Source organism: Pholcus phalangioides, unplaced genomic scaffold, assembly GCF_987345545.1.
Source record: "Pholcus phalangioides strain wild (caught in Gottingen) unplaced genomic scaffold, Ppha-v1.0 ptg000015l_1, whole genome shotgun sequence".
NCBI classification, from domain to species: Eukaryota; Metazoa; Arthropoda; class Arachnida; order Araneae; family Pholcidae; genus Pholcus; species Pholcus phalangioides.
The window spans coordinates 110,311,636-110,325,640 of record NW_028301608.1 but is presented as its reverse complement, the minus strand read 5'-3'; the positions used below and the strand labels follow the sequence as shown (position 1 = coordinate 110,325,640).

The following is a 14,005-nucleotide window of genomic DNA, read 5'->3' as shown; positions in this document are numbered from 1 at the left end:
ATGTTTTGCCCTGGATTATAATTTTCTCTACCTAGAGTGTATTTGGGGTAATCATTTAAAAACCTGTTACATCATTTCATGTCCATGAATAATACCTTTACTCGGCCACCAATTCAGATAAGAGGGCGATCACTCCTCTAAGAGGCAAATACAGTCTACGTTCGATATAATGACCTCTTGTTACAGCGACCATTCCATTACAATGACTGATAGGATAAGTCAAATGTTTTCATAGGTTGAATAACCTGTTTGTCCTTTCGATGTAATGACCTTCCAATGTAAGGGTAGTTTTCGATGGGAAGACAGGTTGTTATAACAAGTGTTTACTGTAATACAGGAAAAATTGGTCTGTCCCATGAAAATATGGGACGATTCACACATAAAAAAACTTGCACAATAAGTTTACCCTCCTGACACTTCACTCTGGATCCACACCTGCCTTTACTTCTTATTTTCTGATGTAAAGTAGTAAACAGCTAAGAACAAGGCAACTTCAATTATTAGCATCCTGTAATTAAAACATGCCAACATTACAGAAATTATGCTATTTTTATATTGCAATAATATCTCAAGATGAACGATACCCTGCTGACCAAGAAAAAGTATTGTTGTAGCGGAATCATCCTAGTAAGAATTATCGTTAAGAATATCAAGAGGCAGCAGGTTTAACATTAGACCAGGGGCAGGGCAGTAATTGAGCTGGGGCAACTGTGGAACTGCCCCAGGGCCTCCGATCCGAATGCGGAGTTAAAAAAAATTTACTCATTTTTTTATAATAACCCTTTCAAGAAGGGTCTTGAAACGGCATGCTACAGCCCTATCTTCAACCTTCCAAACGTTGCAGTCTAAATTAAAACTTTCTATGGAGCTCACGAGCCACCAATTCATACCATGGCATTCTGTTACTTTTTCCCAATAATTCTAAAACTATCTCTTTCATTAAGGTGTTTTTCAGCATTTCTGTAAACTCTTTAATTATGTATATCTTTTGGGTGTTGTATTCTGCCTCTCAAAAAAGAAAAATCAAATCGTAGGTCTAAAAAACTGCTTTGGCACTAGGTCCATCAGATTTATTATGACAGCCCTTTCAATGTATCAAATACACAGCGTTACTATTGAATCTGGAAAGTATGTCACTTCTAAATACAGCAGTACAGATTTCAGTGGCCAGTACATTATCTTTTTATCAAGTATCATTGCAATGAAGGTTCACAGTAATATCTGGTAATTATTTTTCAGTTGTTAACAGCCAGTTTTGTAATATGTACACCACGCATTTTGTTATAAAAATTAAGTTTAATTGAAAGTAAACAGGAAAAATATTATAAAAATTATGGAGTGTATATATATATTCATACCCAGTGCATCAAAAGTTTATTGAAACTTCAAAAATAAATTAAGAACTAACGAGTAATGATTAAAAAAAATTATGGGTTAGCATGAATGAGATAAGATTTTTTAAATAAGGAACAAAAATTAGCTTTAAAAATCAGCGAGATAGATAACATTGAGATGCAATATTCGAAGCAGCATTTCAAAGCATTTTCCCACTTGCACCATTTTTCACAATAGTTTTTTGAAAAACATAAGTGGGATCCACTGTTTATATGCACAATATCTAATACAATTAATTTAATAAGATTTGTCATATTTACTAATAGGGACTAGTAATTACATTTGCCATTGATTATGATTAATAAATTCAAGGTATATGAGCAAAATTTATAAAACTTTCTGAATTATGCAGTCATTGGATTTATCACTTTTACAACTTGTATACACATTCATAAATTTTTGTGGTGATTTATACTTTTTTATCTTTTTTGGGATAGGACACTTACAGGAAAGAATGCAGTACTCAGAATCCATTTCGTTGTGAGATGGGAGACTTGTCGGGACGTCATGGTGTTCTGACCATAGGAAAAGGAAGAAATGTCTTCACTGACATCAACTTGCCACTGATCGGAAATTATTCTGGTAATTTCTTCTGACTTTTGGTGTTGATCTGGTTGTCCCAAAAACATTAAAACAGTGATAATTATGAATACAGGGTAGTTATAAAATAACTACAACAATACACAAGCCCCTAGTGGCTGCAAAAATCAACAAATGAGAATGAAATTCCAGAAAGTTTTTCAGAATATGTGCTCGAGAATGAGCGAGGAACAAAAACCTAGCACTCGGTTACAGCAACAAAATTTCCAATGCCAAAATTCACTTTTATGCATTACTAAGTGATCTGCGCAGTAAAAAACTATTAATGACATTGTGTAATGGTACCTATAGCACCATAAACACTGGTGTTATACGCGAAATACAAAGAAAAATGAAAACAACCAATGCAGATGAGATTTTTGCCACAAAGTTCATCACAGATGAGTTAGCACACAAACTCCTTGATGAGATCTTTTTCTATGCACAGGCATACAGTGATGTTTTTCCTCTTCTATGTTAAAAGAAAACATGCCTAAGAAAGGCCGGATTACTGGATGGGTCGGATTATTGAGTCTATTGCATTGGCAAAGTTATTTCATGACCAACCACCCTGTATATTCACAACTACAAACACTTAAATTTTCAACAAAAAAAAATCTGAGAATCAGCTTCTGCAAGATTTTTATGACTTTTCTGTAGCCCAAAAATTTTACACTTCTGATTTTGAAAAGTAGATGGACACACCTGAACACGTTACTTATATAAATTCACAGTAAGGTTCAATAATAATTCTGACAACCACCCATTTTGAAGTAAAAGAGTAAGTTGTGTCTATAGAAAAGAGGTTTTTGTAATCAGGAAGAAACTAAGAGGGCTCATAACCCAGGGTGACAAGTTCAAAGGTGACTGCAAAATTAAGTTATTGGTTAGGATCATAAAATTAGATCGGTAGAGAAGGATGGGGGAAAATTTGATTACCCCACAGGTGAAAAACCTATAAATCCACCCAGGGATGGTTCTGGACATTTTTCAAGTGTAGGCGAATATTTTGGTGCCCTCTCCAATCGCTCCACTTCAGTTGGTGCCTTCTGCAGTCGCATAGTTTGCAGGATTCAAGGTCTGGTCCAGAATCCGCCTCTATTTCAATGGTCATCATAGATCACAGTTGTGCACTGATAAGTCCTGTTTACATGTGCAATATTGGAGTAGCATTGGGAGTTCTAGCACCCGCTTGGATTTTTTTTTTTTTCCCCCCCTTCGTAAGGAAAGAAATGGAGAGCAGTCATTGTGAAAATTCTTGAAGTGGGTTTTAAACCAGATTTTTCTATTTCCCATGTGAACGGGCTATATTTATGCAGTGAAGGTAACTGAAATGAAAATAACCAAACATATATTTGATGGGAGGGGGGGGGGTGCATAGCCAGGAATTTCTCTCAGAAAGGGGGGCAACTAATATTTCGGGTAGGGACTAAACTGACGGTACAATAGACTTCACCATGTGATTACGTATAGATCAGTTCTTTTTGTAAAATTCCGGGTTGAGAGTGTTAACAGTATCTACATCCTCAACTTCTGAATTATCACATTCTTACAAGCAAAATCTATGCAATAAATCTATATTTTCTAAAAATTTTTCTGGTCTTTTTTCCAGTGATGGGACGCTCGATAATTATCTACGCTAAAGATGGATCACCGAATAAGCTTGCGTGTGCCAACATTAAGCCAGACATACACCTCATCAGGCACGTCACAGTGAAAAGGCATCCTGGATTTACAATGTAAATATTTTTGATCTATTTATTTGCGGGAGAAAATAATTTAATTATTTAGAGTAAAAAATATAAATTTTTAAAATACTTGATTAAAACCCATCATGATAAAAAGGATTTTAAGCATCAAGAGCTATTATCTGAGCTAAGAGACAGCCTATACATGACCCCGTTTAGCCTTCATATATGCTCTAAGAGAAGCGAATGCCAGTCCTCTGCAGCTTCATGGTAGAGCACTCGCCCAGAGGTTTATGGTTTGATTCCCTGCAGAGGCACGTTAATTTTTTTTCCTTAACATCAGCTTCATCTTTGCTTGGTATCCAGTCTTCCGTATTTGTATTAATTTTAATGTTTTTACATTTTAAATTGCACAGAAAAAAATTAATTGAAATTTTAAAACCAAAACCAACATAATTTAAAACAATTTTTTTTGAGACTTATCTATGGTGGTGAAATTTTAACTATAAGCCAATTGAATCAATAGCATAAACTAATGAAAGGGCTCTAATGTTGTGTGGATGACCCAGCGGGTCCCATTTATGGCCGCATGGATTGAGTATGTATGCTTTACATATATGTAAGCAAGTAAAAATTTCTTTTAAAAATAACGCTAAATTTAGAAAGATAGCGATTCACTCTAGTCTTTTTCCTATCTATATTGTTCCATCTGTTGGATACTGTTTAACAGTCTGAATATTTTTTCCTGCAGATCGAAATTCATGGAACATATGCGAGATTTGCTGGAAACCAAAGAATGGCTGGTTGTGCAGGATTCACAATCACAAAGAGACATCCTAGATGGCCAGTGTGTGCAAATGACTGTGCATTTCTATGGTAAAATAATATTAGACATTCTGATTAAATTCAAATGAAATTCCATATCGATAGTTTTATTTCTATTTGGAGATTTGTATAGATCTCCTGATTATGATTAATGAAAAGCAGAGTTCTTGCTTTGGTATAGGTTATTAAGAAAAATAATTTGAGATTAAATCAAGTACAGTGCATTCAAAAATAAAACCAGCAAGCAAACTGTGACAGTTATTGGCAATTCTTGTAGGAGATTAATGTGTGATGTCAGTAATTTTTGTTAACATGTATCTTTATATTCTCGCCAATAGTTTGTACCATGGCTTTTAAGCTTTATCAGTGATAAACTCGGGGCCTGTGTTAAAAGCATTGGGAGCCCTGGACCAGGTGATTTTGTTCAGAGGCCCTATCTCAGGAATCCTCAAATTTCAACCAGATCTCATTTTGTGAGGTCCCCTGGACCGAGCCCAAGTAGGCCCATTTGTTGAGACGAAACAGGATAAATTACTCAACTTATTACAATATTCTTGAAATTTTCGCAATCTCCTGCAATCAAATAGAAGTACAAAATTATCAGACACTTTCTGCAATATTGTTACTGGAATGAGGTGAGGCTTTACATTCACGATTTGCTTCTGTTCTTACATGTGGCGAGATTCTGTGTGATTTCTTCTATTTGAAAAATGACAGTGTACAGACTGAGATCTGGTGACCAATATGTACCCTTGTCATACAAAGAATGCCGCAGTGCTGCTGGCATCTGTACAGGACACTGTTATGAGACAAGAAAGCATTAGACAAAAATCTCTGAACTCTCACATCAATCATCGGCAAAAATAGATTTAATAACTTTCACTGTTTGCTTATTTTAAAATCGGGTCTCATTTGGGAAAATATTCTGTAAATGATTGACTTTTATATGATTAAAAAAACTTGGGTAGTCTTTATATTAAAATACAAGTCAACGCCGCTTATTAGAATCATGAATAATGTTATCATTCGGGTATTGTAGACTTAGGAGGCTAGAAGGTGTTCTCTCCCTCCACCCTTATTGACAAAGGCATTTTCATACTTAATGTCGTAATCAGTCCATAGTAGTATTCACTGTGATTTATATAAGTGCGAAGCTATTGCAATGGCCTTCCTATAGTGAAGGCAAATGTATTGGGGGACCCCTTTTCTTCAGTTGACCAGATTTAAATTTATTTTTCCGAAAGACTTTCTCAAGTGATCTATGAAATGTGTGTACATTACCAAAAAATATTGTAATTTGTGATATACATTACACTTTCATTCTAATGCCTCACATGGCTGAATAATAAACATGTAGGATTTTAACACAAAAGAGGAAAAAAAGTCTTGTTTTTAAAATAGACTAAAAAAGAAATGGAACGACTGAACATTTTCCCACCAATTATGTGGTCCCAACCAAAAACTGTTGTCCTATTTTACCAATACCTATATGTCCTGCTCGGCCAAATGGGATGTATGGTCAACATACTTGCAAACAGGACTTTTTTGAATATAGTTATCATTCAGTTATTGTTATCTGAAACCCTGAGCCCCAATGAGGTCACATTAAGCATCGTAGACTGTATCAATGAAAAGATATTTTTCATTTTGTTGTAATTTATAACTCAAATGGTTTACATTCATATGTGTATTGTTTTCATAGAGAAATTTCTATTCTCAAAGGTCCTGATGCACATAGGCTGCAGATAGAATTCAGCAACTTGATCAACTTAGGAAGCGTTCGAAAAAATACCAGAGTGGGAACGAAAACTATTGAAACATATTATAAGCCTTGTAGGAACCGTAAGTTCGAGTTTTGATTTTCATTTAGGAAACATAAATTAGTATTCAATGTAGAGAGAACTATTTTTTTTTTATGTTTGTGTAGGAAAGTTTTTTTCAGGAATATCTTGACATTCACATAATTTTTCAGAAACTGAAAAGAAACGGCAGAGAAACCAAAACAAATCCCAAAGCATTTTAAAGGATTACAGAAGAAATATACATCTGGAGAAATTTTCCGGAAGTATCTAGAAAAAAATGTGTAAATGAGATTTATCTATTACTGGTCAATTATAAGGGTGGATCAAATGAAAAAGGAACAGTTGTTATAATTTGGTTAATTTTTGTGTGTATGGCAATACTTTGTATAGTGGTAGAACAGGAAGTAAGGAAGGCATATCCCCTACTGCTGAAATGGTGCAACACTTTCATACTTCAAAATATTTTATTTTCTCTGTATAAGTCATTACTTTCAGATACCTTTTTGCCTGGACATCCTGTAAGTGCTAGCATGGCTTATATCTCATCAACTGTCTGTTGTAGATAAGATTCCTATTTAAAAAATGCTCGATGGGCGTGTTAAAAAATTACCCTGTACCAGTTGTGGGAGTGAAAATACAGTGTCAGAAAATAAATATTTTTATACCCCTGCTCTAACTTCCAATTATAAAGTTATTTCCCTCTCTCTCCTGATGCCATCAAAAAAACAAAAAAAAAATATCCACGTTTTTAAGTGAAATATTCAAATTTGGAAAAAATGGAAGAATTGGGGGGAAAAATAACTGAATACGGAAAAACCGTTTTACACATTTAACTCTGTTCTTTACAAATTTCCTCCATCTTTTTCAAATTTGAATATTGCACTTGGAAACATGGATTTTTTTTTTTTGGCATCAGGACAGATATGGCAACAACTTTCTAATTAGAAGTTAAGCACAGGGGGAACATATAAATATTTAGACTTTTCATTTTGTTACTCTGTATTTTCGCTCTTAAAACTGGTACAGGGTAATATTTGAATGCCTGTTAAGCATTTTTTTAGCTGTAATATCTGTGACGGACAGTTGATAAAATAAAGGCTGTGCTAGCCCTTACAGGACACCCTGTATACTATAGTAATACAGTACAAAAGGAGTTTGTAATATATACATAGTTATGACTGAAGCCTGAAATAGGCCAGTTTATAAATTGGCTGGCAATTTTGTGTGTTGGCTGATTTTGCTGTAAATTGACAAGCCAATACCCAATCTCTTCTTGATTTTGACCAGCCAGTTTGGCTGATCACTCCATGCCATTTCCCAAAGTCAGAAGAAAAGACATGATGCCTTTTTAATCACAATATAGTCAGATCCCAATTCAACTAACTCACATTGAGAAATTCATTGAATTAAACTTTCTTTTCTTTCAAATTGATTTTGATCTGATTTATTGCCACTGGGTAATTTTAGCATATCCCAAATGGGCTGGACCGTGGTAGACTTTATTATAAGAGAATACTAATATCAATATTTAAAATAAAACCATGCACAAATACAGCGATTATATACAAGTAGAACATACTAATGCATGATGTGATGGCACCATGCCACACAACACAGAATATGTAAAGTAAACACAGAAAAAATGAAATTATACAATAAATACAAATGGCTGAGGAGCTTGTTGCATAATGGGCGTGCATTTATAAGAAGCACGTAAGAACAGTCAGTATGCCAGATCATGAGTGGGAGTAAATCCTGGGTTTCCTGACCCTTGTAGACCTTCTGAGCATTTGTTGGATGGGTTCTGTATGTGGTCTGCATTTTTGGTGTTATTATGGACAATCTAGTCTACAAGGTCAGTAAGCTCTCTTGGAGCTCTTTCTCTGTGGTATGGAGCTCAGTCATTGTACATGATTTCAGCTGGCCGAAAGGAACTGGCTGGTATTGGGGCAAGCTGTCGAATAGTGAAGAGTTGTCTCCACCTCCCCCGCATGCACATCTGTCATTGGAAGCTATCTCGAATATTTCAAGGTAGAGGTAGCAAAAAGACTGGCCAGTTATGAACATCGTGACTTCTCTCCTTCATTTGCTGTCCTTGGTAGAATGACCTCTGTGGACCTTACAGATGCCTGGAGGTCATGCTGGCCTATGGGAGGAACAAAGAGGCAACCATGAACAGGAATCAATATAACGATCTTTTACTCCCAGCCTTAGCAGCCAAAAACAGATTGACAGATCGTGGAGAGACCTCCTGGGCAAGCTCAGATGGAATGACCTAGATTTCACTAATTTTTTTCCGAAATTCTAGTGACAATAGAGGTCAAATCCTCTATTTAACAAATGAAAAACCTAGATATAACAAATATTTTTGAATTATCCAAAAACTTTTTTTTCATCACAGCTGCTCTTACCAGATGCAGGGCTTGGTGTAAAAAAAAAAAAATCAGAGGCTGAAAAAATCGCGGCTATGGGAGCCCCCAATTTCGTTTTTTCCCTTTCTGTGAGAGGGAGAATCAAATTCAGAATGAATGTAAGAAATAATTCCAGAACTGATGAAAATTCAGAATAAATACAAGAGATACTTTTAGAATTGGTGAATGTGAAATTTAGCTTCAGAATTAATTTAGAAAAACAATTTCAGACCAGGTTTTTTTTTCTAGATGAAAATGCATATTTTCAGAATTAATGAGAGCTTAGAATTTTTGAAAAAAAATTGTTACCATGCAACCCTAAGAACGGCTGTGTGTGTGTTTCTCGTCACCCAAAAACTTTTTTTTTTTTGAATAAAGGAGACAGTCATACATAATATACATGGGAAAGTTTTAGCAATTGGTGTAACACCAATAAAAAACATTGTGTTGTCCGCATGTTTAGATTCCAGTTAAGAGTATCAAACCTCAACTTGCCAAGACAAAAAAAAAGTTATCTGAAGAGAACTTTTTTTCGGGGTTAGTGAAAAAATTACAATTTTGACAGAATTAGATTAAAATGTTGGACGTATCAAACTTCAATCTAGTAATTTTTTCATGCATTCCGATTTTATTAAGCTTTATTTATTTTTTCAAATTTACCTTGATTTAACGAATAAAATTTTAGATTTCTTCCAATTCGTTCAATCGGTATTTGATTTCAGCACTTTTTTTTTGTTATCAAGTGCATGCCACTGTCAAACCAGAAGCTATAGATGTACCACCTACTGGCAGGACTTCTGGCTTTGGCTGTAACATACATCCCAATGTTGTTAGAAACCATCAAGTCGATTTCGACTCCTGGTGACTCTATAGGTCATGGCTCTCCAAGCTGGTCTGTCATTCACAGCATGTCTCGGTTGTGCTAGCTTCATTCCAGTGCTTTGCAACGCCTCTTCTACCCATCTGGTGTTTGGTCTGACTCTTCTTCTCGTTCCCTCCATTCTTCCAAGCATTACCATTTTTTTCTAGTGAGCCTTCTATGCGCATTACATGGCGAAAGAGTTTGTTTAATGACTTGCTTCTAGAGAATAGTCAATCTTGACTTCTTTGATAACTGATTTGTTAGTCCTTTTAGCTGTCCGTGGAATTCTCAGCATCCTCCTCCAGCACCAAAGTTCGAAGGAATCAATTATTTTCTCATCTGTTTTCCATAGTGTCCAGCTCTCATATATAAGTACTGAAGTAAAAATAAAACTTAGTGTGGTATGTTTTAATTCTCACTGACGTATTAACTTTTTTTGCAGTCAATGACATTTCTGGAGGATGCCAGAACTGGTCGTCTTCAACAGTGCTGTTGCTATCAATAGGTGCACTTTTATTGCTGTCTACGAGATGACCCATAGAAAAAAAACCATCAATGGACATTGCAAGGAACTTGTCTGGGAAAAAAAAAGACGAAAAAACAAACCAAAGGAAACTTTTAAAAATGCAATTTTCATTTTTTTATGTAAATGATATTCATTTTCACATGCCATGTAAATATTATATGTTCATATCAAAGACCATAATAAAATTTCCTTTTTATGCGTGAAACATGTACACGATTGTGAATTATACGAGAAATCACCACTGTGCTGAACACAAGATAAAATTTTAATCATTTTGATATTCATTTCATGGATAACTCGAATACAAACCCGTCATTCACCACAAGGATATATCCTGCCAAAGTACTTCAACTTAGGTTCCATCTGTATTCATCCTTCCATAATAAACTGTTTATTTGGTTACTTCAAAGGAAACACCACTCTGTGTAATTGTGTGAACAATTGCGAAAATGTATAAAGATGTAAATGCAGATGGCAAGCCTATTTTTTTTTTGGTCTCGTCCTCCAGTGCTTTCGTCTTGCCACTGTGGTGGTCATAGTGACAGACTCGCTTCTCGAGAACCCAGGTTCAAACCCACTGTCACCACAGTGGTAGACTGAAGATGGTTTTCTGTGGTTCCAAACTTTGAGGCATAAATGTCACTGTTAAAAAGTCTCGTCACAGAGAGTAATAGACCTACAATGATACAGTTATTCAAACATTACATTTTATTCATAGTTAGAAAAATGGATGGCAGCATTATATAGAAAGAAACATTGCATCGGATTCATTAAAAGCACATTCCAACATGTATCAATTCGTTAGAAGTTCCACAGAGGAATGTAGATTAGGTGCATGTGTGGTTTAGTAGCAACAGTGCCTCTTCACTTTGGAACCTGAGAATCATTGCCCCTTAAGCAAGTTCTTCATCTGAGAAAAAACTCACATGGAGAATAAGTGGGTTGTCAAAGTTATCTAAATGTGATGTATTGACAAGTAATCTAACACCTGGAGGGACCTGTGTGAACATCGGCATGTGATTCAGTGAGATGCAAGCGATCTTTGGAAGGCTGTCTTGAGTGCTCCATCACAAAAATACTCTGGTTCACAGGTCTGCCTGGTGTCAGATGTTTTGATGTGCAATCATCTACAACTAGCTTATTCTCTTGCCCCATGTGACTACTTTGAAGAACTTCCTTGAGTGGTAACGGTTCTCAGGTTCCAAAGAGAAGCAGCAACAAAGGCACAGGGGATGTGACAAATCTGCATTTACGTCTTTGTATGAACAATGGTAAAAATGCATAATTGCACAGGGAAGCTTCAAAGGAAACACTAAATAAACAGGTTCTATCTGTATTCATTCTTTTGATTTGAACCGAAAGTGAAAATGACCGTCAAAATGTGTTGAAATGAGATTCACATATGCATATCACAGCTAAGTAAGAAATAAAATACATTAAAACCTTGAATTACGAGTAACTTCGTTGATGAATATGAGAAGAGTAAATTTTTTCCTATAGTTTTGACTTTATAAACGAGTGATATTTTGCAATAAACCTAATATACATATATGGTTCCCAGCTAAATCTACATCTCCCTGATCAAAACTAAGAAAGAAATGTAATTTAAAATTGTAGCATTTCAATTTTTTTCCCTCAAATCTTATATCAAATATAGTAGAGCTCCAATTATCCAAATCACTTTGGGGGGGGGGGAAGAAAGAGAAGGAAGCTTTTAAAATAAGGGTTTTTTGGATTTATCAGTGAATTATAAAAATGCACTTGAGTGTAGCAATAACAGACGATGAGTCGCCAGTCTTGTGACTTTGAAGTCCCATTTACATGCGAAAGATTAGGGTCTTGATGTGGTTGGTTTGGGTGAACATAACCAGCTTGACAAGTAATAAAGTATGCAAGTACAAAAATGAAAACAAAATTATTTTCATGCACACAGTCATTAAACTAAAGCAAAATTATTTTTTAAGATAGATTTTTTGTAAATTATAAGAACAGGGTTTGATTTTGATAACTAGTTCTGTATTTGCTCATTTATTTCGAAAAATATTTTATACGTTTTCCCTGACTTTCCAGGTAGGTAGGAACCCGGACATAATGTGATCTTCAATAATTTGGAGGGGAGTCCTTGTTTGCATCAAGGCCTTATTCCATAGGCCTGCCCACTTCTCAATGCATTACTACTTAACAGTACATACATTTTGTAAACATAATGCTGGAATGTGAATTCTGAGCGCATGAGTCTTATTATTTATAATGTTAGTCATGCATGTTGGTTTGAAATGAAATTTATAAAAAAAATTATTCACAGGATTATATATAAATAATTAGAACTAAGATTTTTTTTTACCTAAAAGCCGACAGATTACGCTCCATAAAAACCTAAAAATAGGCTGACCATATTTCTTCCAGAAAGTAACAGAAAATCGCTAATCATTGTCCCAAGTGATGACGAAAGGAAAGCCCACAAAGTTTCTAATTTCACTGAAAAATCGCCAAAGGCACAAAATTACCAATTGTGGGAAATGAAGCTAGTAAAGTGTGAGGGGGGGGGGGGGGCTCATTATATTCTACTGAAAATGCAAACTCATGCTCTAAAATATGCCTTGAATCCTATAAATAATAAAAAAAAATACTCTATCACGTAAAAATAGCAAAATAATAAATACAGGTTTTTATGCATATTCGTTTTTACTTTTAAAAAATCCTTATTTTGTATTTTCTAGGCAGGCCCATCATTTCCCCCCCCCCCTCCTTTATACACCTCTTATACAGGGTGTTCTGTTAATGGGCAGACAAACTCAGAGGGTTATTAGTAGACATCAATAGGAAGGAAAGTTGCAATGGAACAGTGTCGCAAACCACGTTGAGAGGGTGAAAATCGCATGCAGGTTTCATACCTTGTCACGCTGGAACGATAAAAAAGCACAATAATTACAAAAAAGATTTATTATTACAAGAGTAGTAGGAAGTGACGGCCGCCGATGTTATTGCACAATCTACAACAAAGTCAAAACGATTCCCGGACGCTTGCGCTCGATGATACCAGGTATGCTTTTGATGTTTGCCGCAGCAAGCGAGTTTCGCGACATTTCTTAGGGGCCATTTAAGTATTACGTACGCAGATTTTCAGCCATTTTTGACCCCCCCCCCCCCTTGTCATCAAGTCAGCAAAACACTTAAAGACCAGTCGTAGTCCAGGCTCTGTCCCTGGTGGGATGTAAGCGATTTACCCGGAAGGGTTGGACCACGCTGGAGAATCAGCAAAACACTGACCCCCGTCAGCGCAGCTTAGAATATTTCTTATCTTCAAAAAATGGTGGTCGATGACGTAAGCAACATTCAAACCCCCCCCCCTTCTTATCAAAAAGCAAATCCGAAACCCCCTTGATGCTGACGTAATACTTGAATGACCCCTTACGTCAGATATGGTGAACGAACCCACGAACTCATTCAGCGATCAACTGACATCCACCTTTCGTCTCCTCTGGACTCAGCCTGCATGCGTTTTTCACCATCTCAATGTGGTTTCTGACACCACGTTCCATTGCAATTTTTGTTCCTCTTGATGCCTACTAACAACCCTCTGAGAGTGTTTGTCGGTCCATTAACAAATATCACCTCCCCTCTCGGAAAAAGTTGAAATGACTGATATACCCTATAGAAATAGGTCCAACTCTTAAATGAGCAATAAATATTGCATAAAAAAAGCACAGGTTGTTGAAAAAAATATTTACTTTATTTGAATCAATTTTATTTTGTAATCGCTGCACATACATAGTATTAGGAAAACCGATTGCGCATCAGGTTTTTTCTATTCCGAATTTAAAGAACAGAATTTACTCATTTTTCTATATGCTATTAAAAATGACTTTTTTTACAATTATTTCCTATTTTAAAAAAAATCTGGAAACACGACACAA

At 35.6% G+C, this 14,005-nt stretch overlaps 1 protein-coding gene across 1 annotated transcript in view; it reads left to right on the top strand.

Annotated features, from left to right (window-relative positions):
* Positions 1 to 10,299, top strand: part of Rsod (superoxide dismutase family protein Rsod) — a 52,154-nt gene extending 41,855 nt beyond the window's left edge. Inside the window, exons 14-18 of the mRNA XM_089245134.1 lie at positions 1,833 to 1,977; positions 3,587 to 3,713; positions 4,414 to 4,538; positions 6,210 to 6,329; positions 10,005 to 10,299. Of these exons, the coding sequence (XP_089101260.1) occupies positions 1,833 to 1,977; positions 3,587 to 3,713; positions 4,414 to 4,538; positions 6,210 to 6,329; positions 10,005 to 10,096 (609 nt within the window). The 3' untranslated portion in view covers positions 10,097 to 10,299. The remainder of the gene's footprint in view (positions 1 to 1,832; positions 1,978 to 3,586; positions 3,714 to 4,413; positions 4,539 to 6,209; positions 6,330 to 10,004) is intronic.
* The last annotated feature ends 3,706 nt before the right edge of the window (positions 10,300 to 14,005 follow it).